The sequence below is a fragment of the Heloderma suspectum genome, chromosome 2 (genome assembly GCF_057233095.1).
Source record: "Heloderma suspectum isolate Gila_16-S chromosome 2, 16-S_ref, whole genome shotgun sequence".
Lineage (NCBI taxonomy): Eukaryota > Metazoa > Chordata > Lepidosauria > Squamata > Helodermatidae > Heloderma > Heloderma suspectum.
The window spans coordinates 306,463,482-306,485,089 of NC_139459.1; the positions used below are offsets into that span (position 1 = coordinate 306,463,482).

At 43.7% G+C, this 21,608-nt stretch overlaps 1 protein-coding gene across 1 annotated transcript in view; it reads left to right on the forward strand.

Annotated features, from left to right (window-relative positions):
- The window catches only part of LOC146354929 (uncharacterized), a 154,078-nt gene extending 132,748 nt beyond the window's left edge, over positions 1-21,330 (forward strand). The window contains exons 31-34 of the mRNA XM_084840190.1: positions 4,630-4,757; positions 12,880-13,015; positions 17,209-17,349; positions 19,727-21,330. Coding sequence (XP_084696316.1) covers positions 4,630-4,757; positions 12,880-13,015; positions 17,209-17,349; positions 19,727-19,874 — 553 coding nt within the window. The 3' untranslated portion in view covers positions 19,875-21,330. The remainder of the gene's footprint in view (positions 1-4,629; positions 4,758-12,879; positions 13,016-17,208; positions 17,350-19,726) is intronic.
- The last annotated feature ends 278 nt before the right edge of the window (positions 21,331-21,608 follow it).

Genomic DNA, 21,608 nt, shown 5'->3' on the forward strand with positions numbered 1-21,608 from the left:
CTAGTCAGTTTCTGTGTCTAATGTGTTTAAAGAATGTGTTATTGTTGGTATCAATGTTGTTAATGATATAATTATTTATTTAATATGTGTATATACTGCTTAATAACTAATTTACCAAATTTGTGTACAATACAAAAACAAAATACAATATAATAATTTAAAATGTTCACTTCAACATACATACATACATACATATATATATATATTTAAAAGTTTAACCAGAAGCATACTCAAGTGACAAAAATTAATATCGAAAAGCCTGGGTGAAAAAAATGTCTTTACCATGCCCCACAGTTGTTGGAGCATGCCTGAATTCCAAGGGCAGAGTATTCTAGAGGGCAGGGGCAACTACATTAAACAGCCTTTTTTGAGTGGCTGCCAGATGAATCCAGGGAGCATGCAGAACTACAAGAAAGAACTCCCCTAAGAACCACAGGGAGTGAGCAGGAGTGTGAAAGACAAGGCAGTCTCTCCAATATGTTCCTCAAAATCCTTTCTTGCCTCCCTTATTGTCTGCTTGAATTTCTTTTGTGTAAGCTTGTATTATTTTTTTGTTTTCATTTGGGTGGGACCTTCCATTTTCTAAAGGAATTCATTTATTATATTGTTAATCTGCCCAATAACCAGTTTTCTCTGGGTGGAAAACCTTCTTTTCTCTAATAGGTTCCTTGACATTGCTTGTTAACCATGTTAGTGACCTCTTCTTGGACTTGGTGGTACCTTTCCTGACTTGTGGCACACATTCTAGCTGAGCCCCTATTGCTGTGATTTTGAGTAAACCCAAAGCATTTTAGAGAAATCTGACCGTCTTGACTTTCCTTTCAACTTCCCTTTTAACTATCCCCTCATTTTTTAGAAGTTTCCTCAGTTCTATGATCAACTGTGGCATGACCAGCTGTTTAGGGCACAGTTGTTCAGAGTATCTAAAAAGTTGATCTTTTTTCGGCTATGGGGTGGTATAGAAATGATGATGATGTATCTCTTTGTCATGACCAAAACTTGCACTTATCCAGTCTAGATGAGGCTAATAGAACTCACAAATTACTGCAATACTTTCTCCTTTGGATTACCCCTTGATTTCACTTTCCATCTCAAGATCACCTTAAGCATTTTGGTCAAGGTGGTTGGTGATAGCATGTCTCAAGTGCTAAATTACTTTTGGGGCCTGATACTGGTCACCTGCAGGGATTCTGTGGAAGAGTTTACCCCTTTGGGGGTATCTCGTTTGTTTGACACTATGTTCTCTTTGACATACAAAGAGACACAAAGCCACACACACACACACACATACACAGTATGCTCATTCCTATCCTTTCTATAGGGTTTGTCTCCAGAGATGACCAAATCCCACTAGTTCTGTCCATTCCATCAGGTTTCTGTTATGCCTGCTATATCTATGTTCTCCTTTAAAATCAAGCATTCAAATTCCTCCAATTTGGCTCAGTGCCTTCTAGCACTAGTGTAGAAACACTTATGCATGATGTACCTCCCTAAATGTCATTTTCCCTTTTGTCATATTTGACTGCCATGCTCTACTATATGCTTGTGGCCTATTTCTACCCCATCCCCATTTGGGTGATCAAAAACATTTTCATCCTCATCTCCTAGAGATGATTCATCCTGAACTGAATGCTCCTGAACTCCTGTGAGTTTTCCTTTTTATGAGTTCCCTCATTTTAGAAGTTTCCTCTTTTGTAGTAAAATGTGACTGTGTTGGGATTACTTCACAATTTTCCACTTACATATAAATTACATTTGATAGCACTGTAGTCACTGTTTCCAACTGGTTCAACAACATTCACATCTCACACCAGGTTCTGTGCACCTCTTAGAATTAGGTCCAAGGTTGTGTCCCCTCTGGTTGGTTCCATGACTGATTGTTCCTTCTAGACATTTTACAGTTTCCAGACGCTACCATGTTGGTCTGTTGCCACACAAACAAAAGAACAATCGGTTATATAAATCTGCCAATTGGAGGTTAACTCGTCATGCATCTGATGAAGTGGACAGTGTCCACGAAAGCAGGCTTGTCATGCTGCTGGGGCTCACTGGGACAGCATCCCGGTGCTTCTCCAATAATGGGGGCTCTACTAGTGCTCAGTGCACAGCCCCCTCCCCCTCCCCCCCTCTTTGCTGGCTCTACTCCAAGTTCTCTCTCACTAGCAAAGCTACTGGAGAGTACTGCCCTTTCCTGCCAACTGAGAGCTGATTGGAGGAGATCATTGTAAGGTCATTGCTTCACAAAGGTCTCTTTTGGTTATGCTAGCAGATGTTTATCTCCAGCAACTAACTTATTTGCAAAGAGAGAGACAGAGACAGAGAGAAGGAAACTGATTGTGGTAGGGGAGAGAGACTTTTTTCTTTCTTTCTAGATAAAAGCTTTCGTCTTGTTCGCTATTCTTATTGTGGGGGGGACTTAAGGACACGTATTGGGTTCTTGGTAAAAACAACAACTGAGGAGCAAGTTCCCCCATTCCTTTGTGCAGCCTGATCCTATGCATGTTTACTCAGAAGTAACTCTCACTGAGGCAACTTGACCCCTAATGTGCACAGGATTGCAACCATGCAGCCTGATCCCATGTTTGTGTACTCAGAAGCTTGTCTCTCTGTGTTGGATGGTATTTACTCTCTTGTAAGCGTGCTCTAAAATTTCAGCATTAACACAAGACAGAACCTGTGGGTATTTTTCTCTCTTTTCTGTGCTCTGGAGACTTTGGGAGTTCTGGGTTTGGATGTAACAGGGTGTTCTTGGGTCACTTAGGAAAGCAGAAGTGGGCATGAACCAGCATGCTCATCCTGGTTTTTTAACCATGGGTTGTTTGAACATGGGAACTGGGTCAATGTAAAGTTGAATTCAGCATTTTGGTGCTCTGGAGACTCTGGAAGTTCTGGTATTAGATGTAACAGGGTGTTCCTCGGTTGCTTAGGAAAGCAGAGGTGGGCAGGAACCAGCATGTTCATGCACTCCCGCATGCTCACAAACAACCCACAGTTTTTTAACCATTGGAAACGTCCTGATTTCCTGGAAAATGGGAGTGGGTACACTTCTTGGAACCCACTTTCTGTGTACTTTGAGCAAAGATAAGCTTTCCGCCTGCAAAACCACATTATTTAATCAGTAATCATTGAAAGCTATGTATACTGGGGAGTGGGGACCAACATGGGGGAAGCACCCTATATGCTGTCACAAGTCACAAAAGTGAAATGACTGTCAAGGATGGGTAGGGCTGGACGAAAGTCACTTACCTGTCGTCAAAGCTTGTTCGCGGTGGGGGGGAGACGCTTCGCTGCTCCCCCCGCGAAGTTCAGGCCGGGGGGGGGAGGCTTCCCGCCTCGCCCCGGCCGAAATTCAGGCCGGGGGGGAGGCTTCCCGCCTCGCCCGGCCGAAATTCAGGCCGGGGAGGAGGCTTCCCGCCTCGCCCGGCCGTGAACTCCATTGTTGTTTTTTTTAAAAAAAAAACCGCCCCTGTGATAGGCTACGTGATGATTAATGTAGCCTATCACAGCTAGATCTGCAAAGTCAGCCGTGATAGGCTACGTTAATCGTCACGTAGCCTATCACGGGTGACTTTAAAAAAAAAAAGCACGTACGCTAATGGCGGCCCCCATAGGGAGCCGCCATTCCCGTTCCTTATTTAGTCGCTGTAGTCTACGTAAAGATTTACGTAGACCACGGCGAAAATAAGGGCAACGCAGCGTTACGTAAATCTTTACGTAGACTACAGCGACTAAATAAGGAACGGGAATGGCGGCTCCCTATGGGGGCCGCCATTATCCGTATGCGCTTTTTTTTTTTTTTTTAAGTCACCTGTGATAGGCTACGTGACGATTGACGTAGCCTATCACGGCTGACTTTGCAAATCTAGCCGTGATAGGCTACGTTAATCGTCACGTAGCCTATCACGGGGGCGTTTTTGTTTTTTTTCTTTTATTGGAATGGCGGCGGCGACAGCCGGTCGAAAGACCGGCTGCTGCTCCCGCCCCACACAAACACCCGCCGAACCGCCGGCCGGACCCGCCGCCGGGAGGGACATTCGGCAAAGGTAAGCCCCGTCCCGGGCGGGGGTGTGTGGAGAATTTCTCCCCGAAACTTGTTCAGGGGGCCGAACACGTTGGCACTCGGCCCCCCGAAGTTTCGGGGAGAAATTCTCCGCCATCCCTAAGGATGGGTGCATGAAGATCTGGTGCAGACATGGAAGGTTATAAGGCCCTGCCCCAGTGACATAGTTAGGAATACACACACACTCATAGATCAACACAGCTGCCTGTCTGCAGTTTTGGACTCTCATGACAAGTGTCTGCACTTCCAAATTTACCAGTACACCACCACATGAGAGCTTATGTCAGAATACATTTGTTAGTCTTTAAGGTGCCAGAAGACTCTTTGTAGACATTTTACCTCTTTGTTGTGATCGGAACACAGATTTACCTGGCTTCTGAGGGTAACTGAAGTCACCTATGTCCACAATGCTTTTGGATATCTCCCTAATTTCCATTTTCCATCTCAAGATCACCCCGAACATTGCCTACAAAATGTCAATCACAAATCAAAAAGAATTTAAAATTAATGATATTTTAAAAGCATCCAAATTAAATTTACAGCAGTGTGTGACATTGCCCTTTGTTTAGGGTAGTGGCCTGGAGGAGGAAACAAAATGAACGAATTCAGCAAGCAGAGGATCGGCGTCTGATGCTACAACTTAAAAAAAGGTCGTGCTCCCGGAACCACTGTTTCACACCTAACAACTCTCAGCAATGTAAGACTGTTAATTTTATTAGCATCACCATTCTGACATGCAGAACTTGGGGACATAAGAAATGAGGCTTTCCACCCCCTAACGTGACTAAATAGAACGATTTTCTTTGAAGTGCTGTTGAGAATGGGCAGGCAGGCAGTTGAGGTTTAATCCATGGGTTGACTTCTTAAGGACAGAATCCAATGCATGTTTAGACAAAAACAAGTCCTACAGCTCCCAGAATGCCCCAGCCAGCATGGGTGGATCCTAATAATTTTTAGCATTGCTACTGGGATCCTTTGGAATTGCACCCCTGTGTATGTAGTGAGATACGTTATTTATCATGCTTGGGAGTGGGATTTAGTGTTTCTACTAATCTTAAGAATTCCTCTGTCAACATTATTTTATAAATCAATGTAACCTGTTTTTTAAGAAGTTCCTCAGGTTGGTTTTCCACATGAGCTTTCCTTAAAGCTCCAATAATGTGGGGTTTAGAGAAGACACCATCATTACAGTTATATTAATCTTGCAGGTAAATACAAAAGGTTTAGGAGAAGGTTTGTGTCCTTCTACTTTGGCTTTACAGTCTATTCACTCTCTAACATCAACAGCCCTATAGGAAAGCAGATAGGGTGAGGCAAAGGGAACGTCAGGCCCTCAGGACCTACTCCAGTTGACTGTTCCCACACCCCAGGAGATGAGAGGGTAAGCAGGGCCATTCCACCAGCTTTGCTGAAAGTTTACTTAATTTTTTCCTCTTCCCTCCCCATCTCTTTTCCCTTGTGCGTCATGTATGTTTTAAGATTGTAAACTTGAAGGCAGGTACTGTTTTGTTTTACTGATTGACTGTAAGCTGCTTCAGTAGCTTTGGTGTGTGTGTGTGCGTGCGTGCTGAGGAGCAGGGTAAAACACTTTAAATAAATAAAATAATTATAAATATAAATAATTATTCCTCCCTCCTCCTGATTCACATCTTCCTTCCTGCTGATTCTGGCTCCTCAGCTCATCCCGTTCCCCATTCTCTCCCCTTCCTCCTCCGGCCACTGTTACTTCCTCTCCTCCCTACCTACATCTCATTTCACCTTTGCTGATTCTCCTTCCCATCTCCCTGTCCTTCTTCCTTCTGCTGTCTCATCTCTTTTCTTACCCCGCACCTTTCACAGGCCATTTAAATAGCCCAGTGACATTGTCTGGCTCCGCCTCCTCTCTCCTGATTGACCACAGCTGTAGAATCTGTTAGATGAGCCAGCAAGCATGTGGTGCTTTTGTGTGATGTCATTGGTGGGCAGTGGTGTCCACTGCCTGACCCCCACCATGATTGGGAACGAGGGGGATGGTGTGGTGAGCTCTGGTGGTCCACTACACTGGTGGAATGGATAGATAGGCCTGGTGACAGTACAGTGGCCTGGTGGGAGTGGGAGCTCTACTGATACTTGTGGAGCAACTCCACATGCTGCTCTGTGCATGTGGGTCCTGCAGGATTCCACCCATGACATCAAATTCACTACATTTTTGGAACAGCAAAGAAATTAAGAAGTGATGTTATGTGAGCTAAGAATAAAGAAAACGTTTAGTGATGGAAAAAGAGAAAGATAATTTCTGCGAGATTCTGCCCTCTGCTGCTTTTTGTTGCCTAAATCTAGGCTACAGAAAAGGCAAATCATATTTAGAAGTTAGGATTCATTCATTGCCAGCATACTCTTAGCCTTGGTTTATTTTATGATGGCTTCTAAGTGACAAGTAAGGCTGTACATGTGGTTTCCATATGAGGCATGCATTTGGGATGGAATGAATCCTACCGTTTCTGATCGCCTTTCTTCAATTCTATATAATTACTGTACTGGCCATTTTAAACCTGGTGCACACCCTTTCCAAGTCACCATAAATAGATGATATAAACAAAAAAGATTTTCTAATTAAAATAAAAGTTGCTTCATTCAGTATGTTTATAGTTATACAATATCCTACCACAAACCAGGCATGCATGCTATTTGACTGGTAAAATGTAGTAGTTTTGCCTACATGTACAGCTTGTTCATGTGAACATACTTAATAATGTCAGCAGAATGTCTTGGGTTAGTTAAGTAATAATTTGTAAGGTCAAGCTACAAGTTAGTGCATTTTAAATTGAACTAAACAGTACATTACTCACTGTAAATAAATGTCCTCATAACATGTATGAAAAAATCCAGATTAGTTTACATTACAAACATAAAAAGCTTTCATTTCCTGAGGCTATAAACCTTCATAATGTTTATCAATGGCATAATGTTTTACTTGAAGACATACGAATTCTTATCCAGGATCTCATATTCTGCACCATCATGCTCAATTTAAATGTGATGCCTAGCAGGCATTAAAAACTTAGTCATGCAGCATTGCATGCACCTGGCACCTTGCTTGAACTTGCCTTTAACCACTGCATGTGCTATGTTAGTATACCAGTGTAGTGCAGTCTACAGATGCATGCTAACATTGCCCACAGTGGCAAGTAGATCTGGTTTAAACAAGATGCTGAGCTATAGAGGTAAGTTCATTTGCCCATCATCATGTTTAAATTGCCCATCATCATGTTTAAATTGCCCCCCAGTTGCTCCACACTGGTAACATAGCTCTGGTCGTGATAGCTCTTGAGGTGAATTCATACCACTCAAATTTGTCATGTTGGGGGTTGCTTTTTTATGATCTAAGCTGAGGATGCCCAAACCACAGTCCTCAGCCACTCCTGGTGGGTTTCTCCACAACAGTGGAAGGAGAAGTGAATGGAGGACTATCCGGATTTTCCTAGGAATTGGCTTTGCTGCGCTTTGGTCTGCGCAGGGCTCCACGAGTGAGTGCGCTGCACCAGCAAAAGTCTCTTCACAGAACATACTTCCGAGTGGGGGCAGTGGTTGGAGTGAATGTCATCTGACTGGTAGGGACTGCTCAACCAAAAAGAGAGCCCACCCTCCCCAATCCAGGCTCTCTCCCCCCTCTTTCCTTTTATAAAATCCTGGGAGGTTTCCTCCTGTGTCTCGACAAAAGCACTCTCCTCTCTCCCCCCTCCCATTAATTACTTCCTTAGAGCATGAAACATTACAGAAACACAGCTATAGATTAGGGATGGCAGAGAATTCCGCCACGGATTCCAGTGAGGCCGGATTCTAAGAATCCGGCCCCCCCGGAATCCATGGTGGAACGGCCTCCTGCCCCCCTGCAGAATCCCCCCAGAACGGAACTTACCTGGGGCGGATGCGGCGGATTGGCAGCGGCTCCGGCGGCTGGTCTCCTGGCTGGCCGCAGCCAGGCTGCTGCAGCCACCATTGGTGACCTTGCAGCTGTGATAGGCTATGTAAGTCTTTACGTAGCCTATCACAGCTAACCCCCCCAAAAAAACCCAGCGTACGCAAATGGCAGCGGCTATGGCAGCCACCATTTGCATTCCCTATTTTTTGCCGTTCTAGCTTACGTAGGCTATTATGGCGAAAAAAAGGGGAATGCAAATAGCGTAGTGGGTGCTATTTGAGTTCCTTTTTTTTCGCCATTTTAGCCTACGTAAATAATTAAGTAAGCTATTACGGTGGGAAAAAAAGGAGCGCAAATGGCGCCCACTACGCCATTTGCGTTCCCCTTTTTTCGCCATAATAGCCTACGTTAATATTTACGTACGCTAGAACGGCAAAAAATAGGGAACATACAGCATTTGCGTATGCTGGGGGGGGGTTGTTTTTGTTTTGCCCAGCCGTGATAGGCTACATAAAGACTTATGTAGCCTATCACGGCTGCCTGGCTGGACGCAAATGGCGGCTGTGATGGCGGCCGCCATTTGCGTCCGCACGAGCCAGTCCACGGCCGGAACTCTGGCTGTGGACGGGCCTGGCTGGCTGCTCCGCAGAGCTGCCGCGGAGCAGAGCCAGCCAGGCAGGATTCCGTGGGGGGAGGACCAGATTGCCTCCCCCCCCGTCGAGGATTCCGGGGGGAGGGACGGAGCGCCTCCCCCCCAGCGCGAACACAATCCACAAAAAGGTAAGTGACTTTCATACATCCCTACTGTAGATCCTTCTCCCTCAGTTAAAGCTCCCCATGCTGCGATCAAACGAAGCTCCGCATTAACTACTCCCTTACAGCTGGCAAAATGCTTTACAGCCTTTAGGAGAATTAACCCTGTGAATACTTGAAGCACCCTTGCTCCAACCAGCCCTTTTTCTAACCCCTTTTCTCCTTTCCCCTGAAGCTCCCAATGCTGCAAAGCGAAGCTGCGAATTAATTACTTCCAAAAAGAAAGGAAGTAAACATCAAAGACAAGCCTCACTGAATACAATGGGAGTTACTTCTGAGTAGACACACATATGTTTGTGGTGGGTAAGACAGGGATGGGAAAGCAGCCCCCTTTCTAACCCGATGCTGCGCATGATAGAATACGTGATTAGTTATTTCTGAACAGCAATAAACCAAACAACAGAGAATCGCAGCTTCAAGATAGCACTTTATAGCCTTTAGGGAATTACTGCTTTAAAATCTGCTATTTCAATTGAGGGGGATGGCTGTAAATTCTGAAGTGCACATTCAGGGGACAAGCCTCACTGACCATAATGGGAGTTACTTCTGGGGAGACACTGCTTGGTTTGTGCTGGAAAACACAGGGATGGGAAACACAGACAGAAAACTCCCCTTGACTGGGGTCATGGTGAAAGCCACATCCCTGGGCAGGGCTAGCATGTCTGAGGTAAATGCAAGGGTTGGGGCACACAACAACTATACTGCAGAGAACCTGACTTAAGGAAAAGAATTGGACTTAAAGTAGTCTCAGGAAATCCAGTTTTTCCATGAAAAGCTCCAGAGTGGCTGCAGAATGGCCGCAACGTCATGTGCCCCAAATGACCTTGAAATGGAGCCAGCTTGCAGCAAATGGACTGTGGACACAGCCCCCTGGTGTGGTCTGCGAAGCCAGCAGCAACTACAACCACTTTCCCCCCAGCCCAGCTGATCGACCCAGACCTTTCCCCTTCTCCTGGCAAGAAAAGGATCATATCACCAATTAGCTGCCTTTCTCAGGGCTTAGTAGGGAAAAACCCTTATTTCTGATCAGCTACTTATTGGAGATAAGAGCTTTTTAGTGCCAGGGAGAGGGGGCAGCCCCTGGGGAAGCTGTGGAGTGATTAAGTCTTCCTCACTTCTCAGGTTTCTCCTGCTTATTTCTGAGTAGATATTCAGAGGCTTGCCCTGTGAATAGACATGTTACTCGTGCTGACTTTTGAGGAGGGCTGTGCATGCCCCCCCCCCGATCCGCTTTGGATGCTGCTTCGGATCCTCCGAAGCGACCCCTATCTGCTTCGGACCGATTCAGACACCCTCCACTCTGATCCGAACCTGAAGTGAGATTTAGATATCTGGATCGCCTGTTTTTGGCATTTTCCCACTGCATAGGAAAACACAAATGGTGATTACTAACTTTTTTTTAGTTTTCTGATACAGACATGAAATTTGGGAACCTCTCCACCCCCCAGAGAGGAGGCCACCTGCAAAATTTCAGACAGTTTGGCCCAGTGGTTTTTGTGCTAGGCAGAGTTAAAATCTGGTGTTTTCCACAGAAACTCCCAAAGCAAAGGGCTGTAACTTCTCCCTGTTTCCACCCATGCACATGACACCTTGCCCCCTCCGAGCCCCCCTCGAGGTATCGCACCCCCCAAAGCTCGGGCACTTTGGCCCACTGGATTTTGTGCTAGGTGCAGGTGAAATTTGAGTTTTTCAAGGAAAACTCCCAAAGCAAAGAGCCATAACTTGTCCCTGTTTCCGCACTTGCTAAATTCCAGGCTGTTTGGCCCACTGGCTTGTGTGCTAGGCGCATGTTGAATCTGATATTCCCAGAAACTCAGACCAAACTCAGAAGGGAAAGTGTGTTGAAGCAGAGGTCACTATCCCTAATCTCTGCTTCAGGTTTCTTTGAAGTGCAAAACAACCCTTATTCAGAAGAATCACCAGCTCAGCCTCTCTATGGCTGAATACACCCATTACCTGGCAGGCAGGCTGGAAGATGTTTTTTTAAAATCTGCTTTTATTTATTTCTAGCACACACTAAATGAGTATTTTCAATGTATCTTGAATGAACATGGTCAGTGCCTAGCCCAGAAGGGCCACTGATTTTTGAACACTAGAAACCACCACCTGGTGAACCCATACTTCCTCCAACCCATTTCCTCCATGGTGGCCTGCCTAAGCCTCTTGGTGAGAGATGGAGAGCTTGCAGGGGTTCCGGCAGCACTACCAGCCTTATGCTTGCCCCTGCTGCCATCTTGCTGGGATGTGGGGGCCTCTTCCCTGAGCAAGACCGACTGGTGCAGCCTCCTTAAGTGCAGGATCAGGGTGGTGATGTTGTAGTGCCCTGGCTGTTTCCACCAGCTCAGAGATGCTTTGCAATGGCAGCATACGGCAGTGATGAGATCTGCTCCCACAAGCAAAGAATAGAAAAAAACTCTTTGTTTTTGGAGGATCATGCCAGAAAAGACACAGACAGTTCATTTCTGAAACGGGGGGCAAAAAAAATAAGGCAAGGCACAGGCAGGTTGCTATATTTCCTTATTTTGCAAGCTAATAGTAATTGCTAACTGTCTGTTTTTAACAATCAAGGACAGAGTTAGAGATAGATACAAAATGAACGAGTCGGAATAGAACAAGGCAGCTGCAGCAACTGCCAAACTTAGAACACAAACGCACGTACCCCTCTCCTGAGTCGGAAGTGACCAACGCAAGCAACAGAAATGCGGGGGGTGGGGGAGCGAAGAACAAAGTATATATACCCCCCTCCTACACCACTGTCTCTGATTGGAGACTGCTGGCTTAGGCTCAGCTCTAGAGTTCCGATTCACAAAAGCACACTCCTCCCCCTCCGCTCCCCTCCTCCTCATGCTTGTCTGCGTGATCTTTGAGTCTCGGCTGCTCAGAAGGCATAAAGAGCTACGAATCTCAGAGGCGGATGGAAGCACCTTGTGGAGGAGGCGCTTTGCTTCATGGTGCCTCAGTGCTGGGCTGATCCACTTCGTATCACACCGAGGAACCTCCGAAAAAGCCCGCTTTGCCTTGTTATTAGGGCTTCATACCAAAGAGGTGCACAGCCCTACTTTTGAGTAGACATGCAGAGGCTGGGTATTCAGGATGCTATTTGAAAGTGACACTGTGTTACTCAAGCCTGCTTACGTATGAGTAGAAAAAGGTTCCCCACCTAGTGGCAGTGGAGAAACTACACACCCCGCTAGTGGCAGTGTGTGTGTGTGTGTGTTCGTGTACACACATGTGTAACCCCTGGCTCCCCAGCAGACCGAAAAGGTGATGCACCCCTGATCTAAGCAGATAGCTTCTGTTCAAGTGTACATGTCCCAAAGCTGTACAGATGTTCATTCACAAGCACAAAGTGTTATGCAGCACACCTCTTTCAGGTTGCTTGGGATGTGCTTGCTTCAGAAATGAACTAGAAAAGATTAGCATGACTGCTGCACAAGAATGACATTCACATATGTGAAGCATAATAAAAAGAAAAAAAAGTTGCTTGGGATACAACACAAAGCACAGTTTGTATCTTCTACAATAATGTCCTTATAGAGCTTTCCCAACACCTATGATGACTTTCCAGGCCCTAGGTACAGTAGGGGAGCAACAATAATATATTTATTTATTTTAGTCATTTTTACCATCCTTTAGCAAAAACTTTTCCAGGATGGCTTACAATAAAATAAAACCACAAAACCACTGCATATAACAACATCCACACAATTTAAAAAATGACCAGATAATAGCAGTATGGTACTATTCATCAGTTAAAAACTCATAGTTAAAAGCCTGGAAAAATAAAAGGATCTTTGATACTGAAAAGGCATCAAAGTAGGCACCAGGCAAGCCTTCTGGGGAAAGCATTTCATAACTGGGAACCCATTGTCACTGATAATAAGTATTAACAATAAATTATGGATTGTGTCTTATTTATAATGCATGATATCAGTGGTCATGCTTTTCTCCATGAGTCTTCCTTGTACATGGAAAAGTATCCTTTAACTCACTAGGCCCAACCTGGAGAAGATTTGTTGCGTTTAAGTCCCATTTAAAATCACTGGGTAAGTTTAACAAGTATCCGTACCTTACAAGTTCCTTCTCCTTGTCCCTGATTACCCAGATCAAAATCTACAATCTTCTGAAAACTTTCCTGAAACTTTGTTTACTTGGATGAAGCCTTACAGACGACATCCCAGCCATCCATACACTGTGATGGAAGAAACTACCATCAATCTTCCTAGAGATTTCCCTTACAGGTAAATGAAACATAACTTTAGAAGCAGTTCTGCATTTCTTAAGCTTATTCTTCTTAGTATGTTTTAAAATGTCTTAGACTGATTCATACAGATCAAAGTTACATTCCTCTGAAATTAAGGTGATGGAGCACCAGCTACTTTATTTATACTGAAGTTTAGAAGAACTGGGGGCTATGGATGATCAATATACCAGTATCAAGTAGAATGATGATCAGTTTTTATTTTTTTATTTCATCTCTATACCTCCTAATAGCTGAAGTACTGCCAAACTGTTTTTTCCCCACTTCATTTGTTTTTTAAAACCTGTCTTCAGGACTGTCTTTAAGTAAGCCTTAGGAATATCAGCTATTTTTCTGTCCCACCCCTTAACATCCTCAAGCTATGGCATCTCAGCTTTTCCTGTCTAGAAAGATTGCATGGAGATCTATCTAGAATTCATCAATGGAATCTGTTTAGATGTGGAGTGGTATATAAATGTTGTAAATAAACAAACATTTAATAGAGAAGAGTTACTGTTCTTCCATTCCTTACCAAGCCCTGATAACCAAGCATGGTACTTGTGAATGCACCTGTTACGAGGATATTATATTTCCTCAGCAACTGAAGTACAGTATTTTGTCTCTGTGAAAATGAGACAAGTCCCATTCATAGTACAAATGGCATGGCTACATATTGGATATATACTGTGAAACAACTAGTGTCAAGAGGCACCACTTCCTTCTTCCATTTCCTTTTTATTATTTATTCATATATTTGGTTGCATTGCACCACACGTTTTTCGTATGCAACTGCACCGCTTATTAGATTTATTTTTGGATATTGTGAAGATCAACAGGTCTACCTATTCCATTTCCCACTACCTTCAATTTTGTGAATCTTTATGTGTGTTAAACGGTTCTGGAAGGCTGCGGAATTGGCCTCTTTTTTTGTGGGTATGTACATTAAGTTAGATTTAACGAAACAGAGAAGGACAGCACAGGTGCTTCCAGATGGAGGGCTCCTACCTCTATGCCATCTTTCCCTCAATAGATTTATTGTGGTCAGAAAAAAGATGGAAGAAGAGGTGGGAAAACATGGGAAGGTTACAAATGGAAGACAATGACATCTGGACCCCCTGTAAAAATCCTTGAGTGAGGCAAGGCAATTGCACAATAAAATCCTTGTCTCAAAGCATTTCAAGCTATATCATCCATTATGTACAAAGAGGATTGAAAGGTTCCTCCTGTGCAAGCACCAGGTCATTACTCACCCCTAGAGGGACACCGCTTACGCTGGCGTTTTCATGGCAGACTATAGCGGGGTGGTTTGCCATTGCCTTCCCCAGTTGTGACTACCTTTCCCCCAGCAAGCTGGGTCCTCATTTTACCGACCTCGGCAGGATGGAGGGCTGAGTCGACCCGAGCCGGCTACCCGAGACCCAGCTTCTGCTGGGATCGAACTTAGGTCATGGGGAGAGTTTCGGTTGCAATACTGCCGCCTACCACTATTATTGCTGCACTGGAACCTATGAGAGTATTATGCAAAGGATAAAATGCAGTTCAGGCATACTTTGCCTTATCAGGCAGAAAGTCTCTGAGTCTGATTCAATTCATGTTTACTTGGAAGTAGGTCCCACTGTGTTCAATGGGGCTTCTTGTTGTTCAGTCGTGTCCAACTCTTCGTGACCCCATGGACCATAGCACGCCAGGCCTTCCTGTCCTGCGCTCTCTCCCAGAGTGTGCTCAAGTCCATATTCATTGCATCAGTGATGCTATCTAGCCATCTCATCCTCTGCCAGCCCCTTCTCCTTTTGCCTTCAGTCTTGCCCAGCATCAGGGTCTTTTCCAGAGAGTTTTCTCTTCGCATTAGGTGGCCAAAATATTTGAGCTTCAGCTTCAGTATCTGTCCTTCCAATGAGCACTCAGGGTTGATTTCCTTTAGGATGGCCTGATTTGACCTCCTTGCAGTCCAGGGGACTCGTAAGAGTCTTCTCCAGCACCACAGTTCGAAAGCATCCATTCTTCGGCGCTCAGCCTTCCTTATAGTCCAGCTCTCACAGCCATACGTTACTACTGGGAAAACCATAGCTTTGATTAGACGGACCTTTGTTGGCAAGGTGATGTCTCTGTTTCTTACTATGCTGTCTAGGTTTGCCATAGCTTTCCTCCCAAGGAGCAAGCGTCTTTTAATTTCATGGCTACAGTCACTGTCTGCGGTGATCTTGGAGCCCAAGAAAATAAAATCTGTCACTGCTTCCATTTCTTCCCCTTCCATTTGCCAGGAAGTGATGGGGCCAGATGCCATGATCTTTGTTTTTTTAATGTTGAGTTTCAAACCAGCTTTTGCACTCTCCTCTTTCACCCTCAACAAGAGGCTCTTGAGATCCTCTTCACTTCTGCCATTAGGGTGGTATCATCTGCGTATCTGATGTTGATAATTCTCCCGGCAATCTTAATTCGGACCTGTGATTCATCCAACCCCGCGTTTCTCATGATGTACTCTGCATATAACTTAAATAAGCAGGGCGACAATATGCAGCCTTGTCGTACTCCTTTCCCAATTTTGAACCAATCGGTTGTTTCATGTCTGGTTCTTACTGTTGCTTCTTGACCCTCGTACAGGTTTCTCAGAAGACAGGTAAGGTGGTCTGGTACCCCCATCTCTTTCAGAATTTGCCACAGTTTGTTGTGATCCACGCAATCTAAGGCTTTAGCGTAGTCAATGAAGCAGAAATAGACGTTTTTCTGGAATTCTCTTGCTTTCTCCATGATCCAGTGAAAGTTGGCGATTTGATCTCTAGTTCCTCTGCCTCTTCGAAACCCAGCTTGTACTTCCGGTAGTTCTCGGTTCACATACTGCTGAAGCCTAGCTTGTAGGATTTTGAGCATAACCTTGCTGGCATGTGAAATGAGCGCAATTGTACGGTAGTTTGAACACTCTTTGGCATTGCCCTTCTTTGGAATTGGAATGTAAACTGACCTTTTCCAGTCTTGTGGCCACTGTTGAGTGTTCCAAATTTGTTGGCATATTTGTTGGCATATTGAGTGCAGCACTTTAACAGCATCATCTTTTAGGATTTTAAATAGCTCAGATGGAATACTGTCATCTCCGCTAGCCTTGTTGTTAGTAATGCTTCCTAAGGCCCACTTGACTTCACTCTCTAGGATGTCCGGCTCAAGTTCAGTGACCGCACTATCATGGCTATCAGGGACATTAAGATCTTTCCTGTATAGTTCTTCTGTGTATTCTTTCCACCTCTTCTTAATCTCATCTGCTTCTGTTAGGTCCCTGCCTTCTTTGTCCTTTATCATGACCGATCAACCTCAGCTTCTTCATCCTCAGTGGTTGGGGCATAGACTTGAATTACTGTGATGTTGAATGGTTTGCCTTGGATTCGTATTGAGTTCTATCGTTTTTGAGATTGTACCCCAGTACTGCTTTCCCCACCCTTTTGTTGACTATGAGTGCTACTCCATTTCTTCTAAGGGATTCTTGCCCACAGTAGTAGATATGATGGTCACCTGAATTAAATTCGCCCATGCTTGTCCATTTTAGTTCGCTGATTCCCAAGATGTCGATGTTCAATCTTGCCATCTCATGTTTGACCACCTCCAGCTTACCTTGATTCATTGATGTGACATTCCAGGTTCCTAAACAATATTGTTCTTTACAGCATCGGATTTTTTCACTACCAGACACATCCACAGCTGAGTGTCCTTTCGGGTTTGGCCCAGCCACTTCACTCTTTCTGGCGCTACTTGGAAATTCCCTCTGCTCTTCCCCAGTAGTATATTGGACACCTTCCGACCTGAGGGGCTCATCTTCTGGCATCATATCTTTTAGCCTTGTGATACGTTCCATGGGGTTTTCTTGGCAAGAATACTGGAGTGGGTTGCCATTTCCTTCTCCAGTGGACCACATTTTGTCAGAACTCTCCGCCATGACCTGTCCGTCTTGGGTGGCCCTGCACGGCATAGCTTATGGCTTCACTGAGTTACGCAAGCCCCTTTGCCACAACAAGGCAGTGATCCATGAAGGGGTCAGTGGGGCTTACTCCCAGATAAGTATGCATAGGATTGTAGCCTGAGACTCAAAACATGCAGGTTTTAGTAATTTAACATGTATCTTCATAAACGAAGCTACTAGTAGTCTTTAAGAATCTTTCTGTCTGTATGATTTTAGATATATTTCAGTGCAACCTCTTATATCCATAGGCTGGCTTGGGGAACACCAACCACTCAAGATCTGGACATAAAGCTGTATCACCCCAAGATGAAGTTCAATATGCAACCCAGAATAAGCAGCTTGCTTGGAGGGAAAAGTCTGCAACCCACAAAATCAATCCCAGACAAAGGGTATGTTTGGAAGATAAGTCATTCTCATGCCATCAAGCCTCAGTCTTGTTTTTCCTTTCAATTCATTGTGGATATTACGTCATTCTTACTGCTGCCTGAAGTTAGCAGCACATTTTCATTTCATAGATTCCGGTAAAAGTAGAAAGAACTTTCATTCTCACCTTGATTTTTCTTTTACATTTTTCAAAGGTTGGTAGATTTTTAAGCAAGAAGAGAGTTGATTGTGGAAGATTCAGGATTCTGCTAACTTGAGGAAAATGCTATCACAAGAATGCATTGGTTAATAGAACTGAGATGTTGGCTTACTAGATTCTTTTACGTAAAGGCATTACATTAAGTATTATTTTTAGGGTTGCCACTGACATGTGCAAATCTGGAAATGTGAACTGGGCAGACAGGCAGAATCTACCACAAATGTATATGGACACTTACCAAAAACAGCAGGTTACATGGAGTTCTAGGCGATCCTCTATAATGCCAGACCTCACCAGGTTTTTGATAAAACTACTGCATGGCCAGCAGGATTGAATGATGCCATTAGTGCATTCTAGGGTCTAGAAGTCTTTATGCAGGCTCCTACCTACAATGGTAGGATTATTCTACCAGCACCATCTTTCTAGTGGAGTCATCTTGGGTATACACTGAGGGGGGCGTGATCTCATCCTCATATTTGTGGTTTGTTCAAGATTTCTCTGCATTCTTAATAATAGTCCCTACTTCCAGTGTGGCCTTGAATGTTTCCATACATTTGCAGAAGCATTCAGCGCTGCTGTGACATATTTAATACATGATATGAGCAATTTGACCATTGCTGTGGCATAATTAACCATTTAAAAACAATTTGCATATTGGCAGATGCCAGACAGTGTTAATGGACACACTGAACTTTTCTAGAGGTGAGAAAAAGGAGAAGCGTGACAGAAAAAAATGAACAACATGAGAGGAGAGAGAAGACAACCTCAAACTGGTCCTGAGTTGGCAAACTTATCCTTGTAGAATAAAATCATAAGAAGCCCAACACCCTTTCTGTTTTTGAGAGAGATTATTTCAGAGAGATGATGCCAAGAGATTCTCTTTCATGAAATGTAACGTCATATTCTATTGCCTCAGAGAAACCAAAATACATTGGGATGCCTGCAGTTTTTTCTCCAACAATACCAGTTTGAGGCTTGCTCCTCATCTCCTGTTATTTACTTCTCCTGAAATGCCCTATGACTCTTAAATGAGCAGGGAAACATTCCTGCCATATTGGAATGATGAAAAATACTTTATCCGAATGTCTAAACTAGGGGTGGGGAACCTCTGACCTTTCAGCCTCCCGAGACTTAGGGAGGAGGTGGGAAGAGGAATTACTTTGTTATCCTTGACGTGTGATGGGAGATAACAAGGGGATTCTCCTGAACATTGCTCCCTGTCTGCACTCGCATGTCTGGGGGTGAGAGGTGGAAATCTGTTCCCAGACCAATATAGGTTCCCCAACCCTGGTCTAAACTCATTAATTTTACTAGGATATTAATAGCCCTCATGTTGGTAATTCTCCATGTGCAAATTTCCCACAGCTTGATTTGCAATGGGCTCAATCAGTGTGAGTTACTTTATAAAAAGCAGAATATAGCTCATTTTCCCAAGCTTAATTTCAAAATTTTGATCTTATTTTGTTACCAACACTGAGGACAAGCAGGCCCAAACTTTGCTACAACCCCCCTTGAACCCCCCCCCTTCCACTTACCTGGTGGTGATGACAACAGGATGGTCTTGCAGGAGGTTTCACAATGCTGTCATGAGTCATCATCCCAGTTGAAAGGAGTCTTGGGACATGTAACCGACAATCTGATATCCATATTAAACACTTGGAACCCTGGAAAATTACATTTCGCAAGTCTTTGTCACCTAGGATGCTGCTGTTTCAATGTTCCCGATGTCAGGGCGGGATGGAGGCTTTGCAAATGGACTCTTATATTACTGCAGCCACCACCAGCTAAGTCTTGGGGGAAGGGAAGGAGGCAGTTGCAGTGGTGGGGAGTGATGGCATCGGGCAAACTCTAAATGAGTAACTCTTAACTTCAGTGGAGTTTGGCTCTGCTAGTAATGAGTTGAGGGGTGAACTCTGCAGTTCACCATCGTGAGCCCCCCAATTCTGAACTTCTGTGTCATCACTATTGGTAACAAAAAATGCTCAGCAACTTGAGATACCTCCTCACCAGTATGAGATGGCCCTTGGTAACAATACAATTGCCCTTAAAATATATTTTCCCTATTCCTGTTTTTCATTCTGTTTTTTTCCCCCTGCATTACCATTATATTTCAAGTTTTTCATTGAAACCAGCTCCCATCTCAAAAAATACCAGCTGATGATGTCTTCTCCTCCCCTCTTCAGGAGATTCATCTTAGTGAGTGACCCGATTTCAGCACCTTCTACTCCATCTCTGAGCCCTTTGGAGAACAAGTTACTCAGTGTTCGTTTCCCTAAGCAGAAGGAAAAGATTCTTCGTTCTCTCCTCCTAGATGGGCAGGAACCATGCTAGTCTTTCCTTTTATTTGCAGGAATTTCTATCTTACTGAATTAGATGCCTTCAACAACTTCTGCTCCTTCCATAGGTCCACAGGACAGCAAGTTTCTGAGGGTGCAACTCTTCAGCCAAAACAACGTACATTCTTCATACTTTTTTCTTCCCAAACTTGTGTGGGCAATGGTGTCTCCCTTCATATAGTTGGAATAAGTCTCCATGGTTGGTTAACCAAGTAATAACACCAGTATCTGAACTCTCATATTTCATTTTGCAGTATGATTTTTTTCTATGATGTACTGTTAGCTGCTCTTAATTGATTCTCTCATAAATACTTTATAAATGATTGTCCTGAGCTCCAGAATATTTAGTAAATAAGTATTAATGGCCAAATAGAGGACTATTTACAAATGGATTACTAACAGAGTTAAAACCTAGAGATCTTATTTGTGCAATATTTTAAGCCTAAACTTGTGGGAAACCTGGTTTCCCAATAAAGTAATCCCTGTTTGATGTCAACATCATTTGGGCTTTGGGTGAGACTTCTAACACTTCCTTACAAACTATACACATTCCTATTCTCTTTCTTCCACTCATCTTTTTGCAAGAAACAGGATTAACTCCTTGTAGTTAGCCTTTGTCTAACTACTGGCTTGTCCATAGGCACCACAATACGTTTTTATGTGGCCCATTTGGCAGGTTGATGATCCATTCCTTTGCTCTCTCTTCCTCCTTGAGGAGTAATTGGGAGCTACATGAATGGTTCCCATTGCTACTGGTAAATTCTGAGTGAAACCTACCTAAAGTTTTTCAGGACTGATTTATCCTTACAAATACTGAGGGGTCAGTCAATTTGTGAAGATCCTTCCCCCTAAAAAAAGACTGTGTGAGTGAGCTCTCAGACTGCTCAAGCAGAATTTCCTTTCCTCTGGAATCCTGGTTTTGAGTTGATCTTAAAGACCACTAGGTCCTGCCTCTTTTAATTCACCTTAGTATATGGTAGTTGAAGAGATTCAAGGACAGTGTAGCCAACAAGCAACAGAAAGACCACAGACCTCAGATCTTTAACTGATGTATTTGCTATTGAAGTCAATATAATTTTACTAAATCAATAAATATGATGCATTTAAAATATTTTATTGATAAAACATATTGTTCAATATTTTTCTTCTTGTTATACAAGATTTTGTTCTTTGGTTACAAACTGAATATTTGTCCAGTCTTTCAGCTGTCTTCTGGGTACAATTCAATGTGTATGTCCCCACATGTCTTAGAGCCTGCCTTCTTCACTCTGTCCCATAATGATCTTGCAGATCAAGAGTACCCTTCATAGCATACCATCTGTTGCATACAAAGGCATACAGAGAAGCATCTGAGCTTTACCATAAAGCTACATGAAGCAGTGGTTTCAAGCAGCAATTTCCACAAGAGGAAACTTTTCTGTCCTTAATAAAATGAACTTCATGTCATTTTTACTTTTGGTCTCCAGTGTGAAAATGTCTAAGGCTTGCACTGAAGAACTTTCTCCAGCTCTGGAACTCCCCCTCCTCTCTTCCGAAGCTACATCTTGTAGAAGCGTTGTAAAATCTTTGGACAAGCGTTTAGTAGCTTGGAATCCCTAAAGGAGATTCAGCAGTATGTTTTAAATTATTTTGTATTTTAATCTATTTTCATGCTCTAATATGTTTTTTCCCCCTATCATTTAGTTTTTATTGGATTGTCACCTAATCTAAGAGCCAACTAGTCATGACA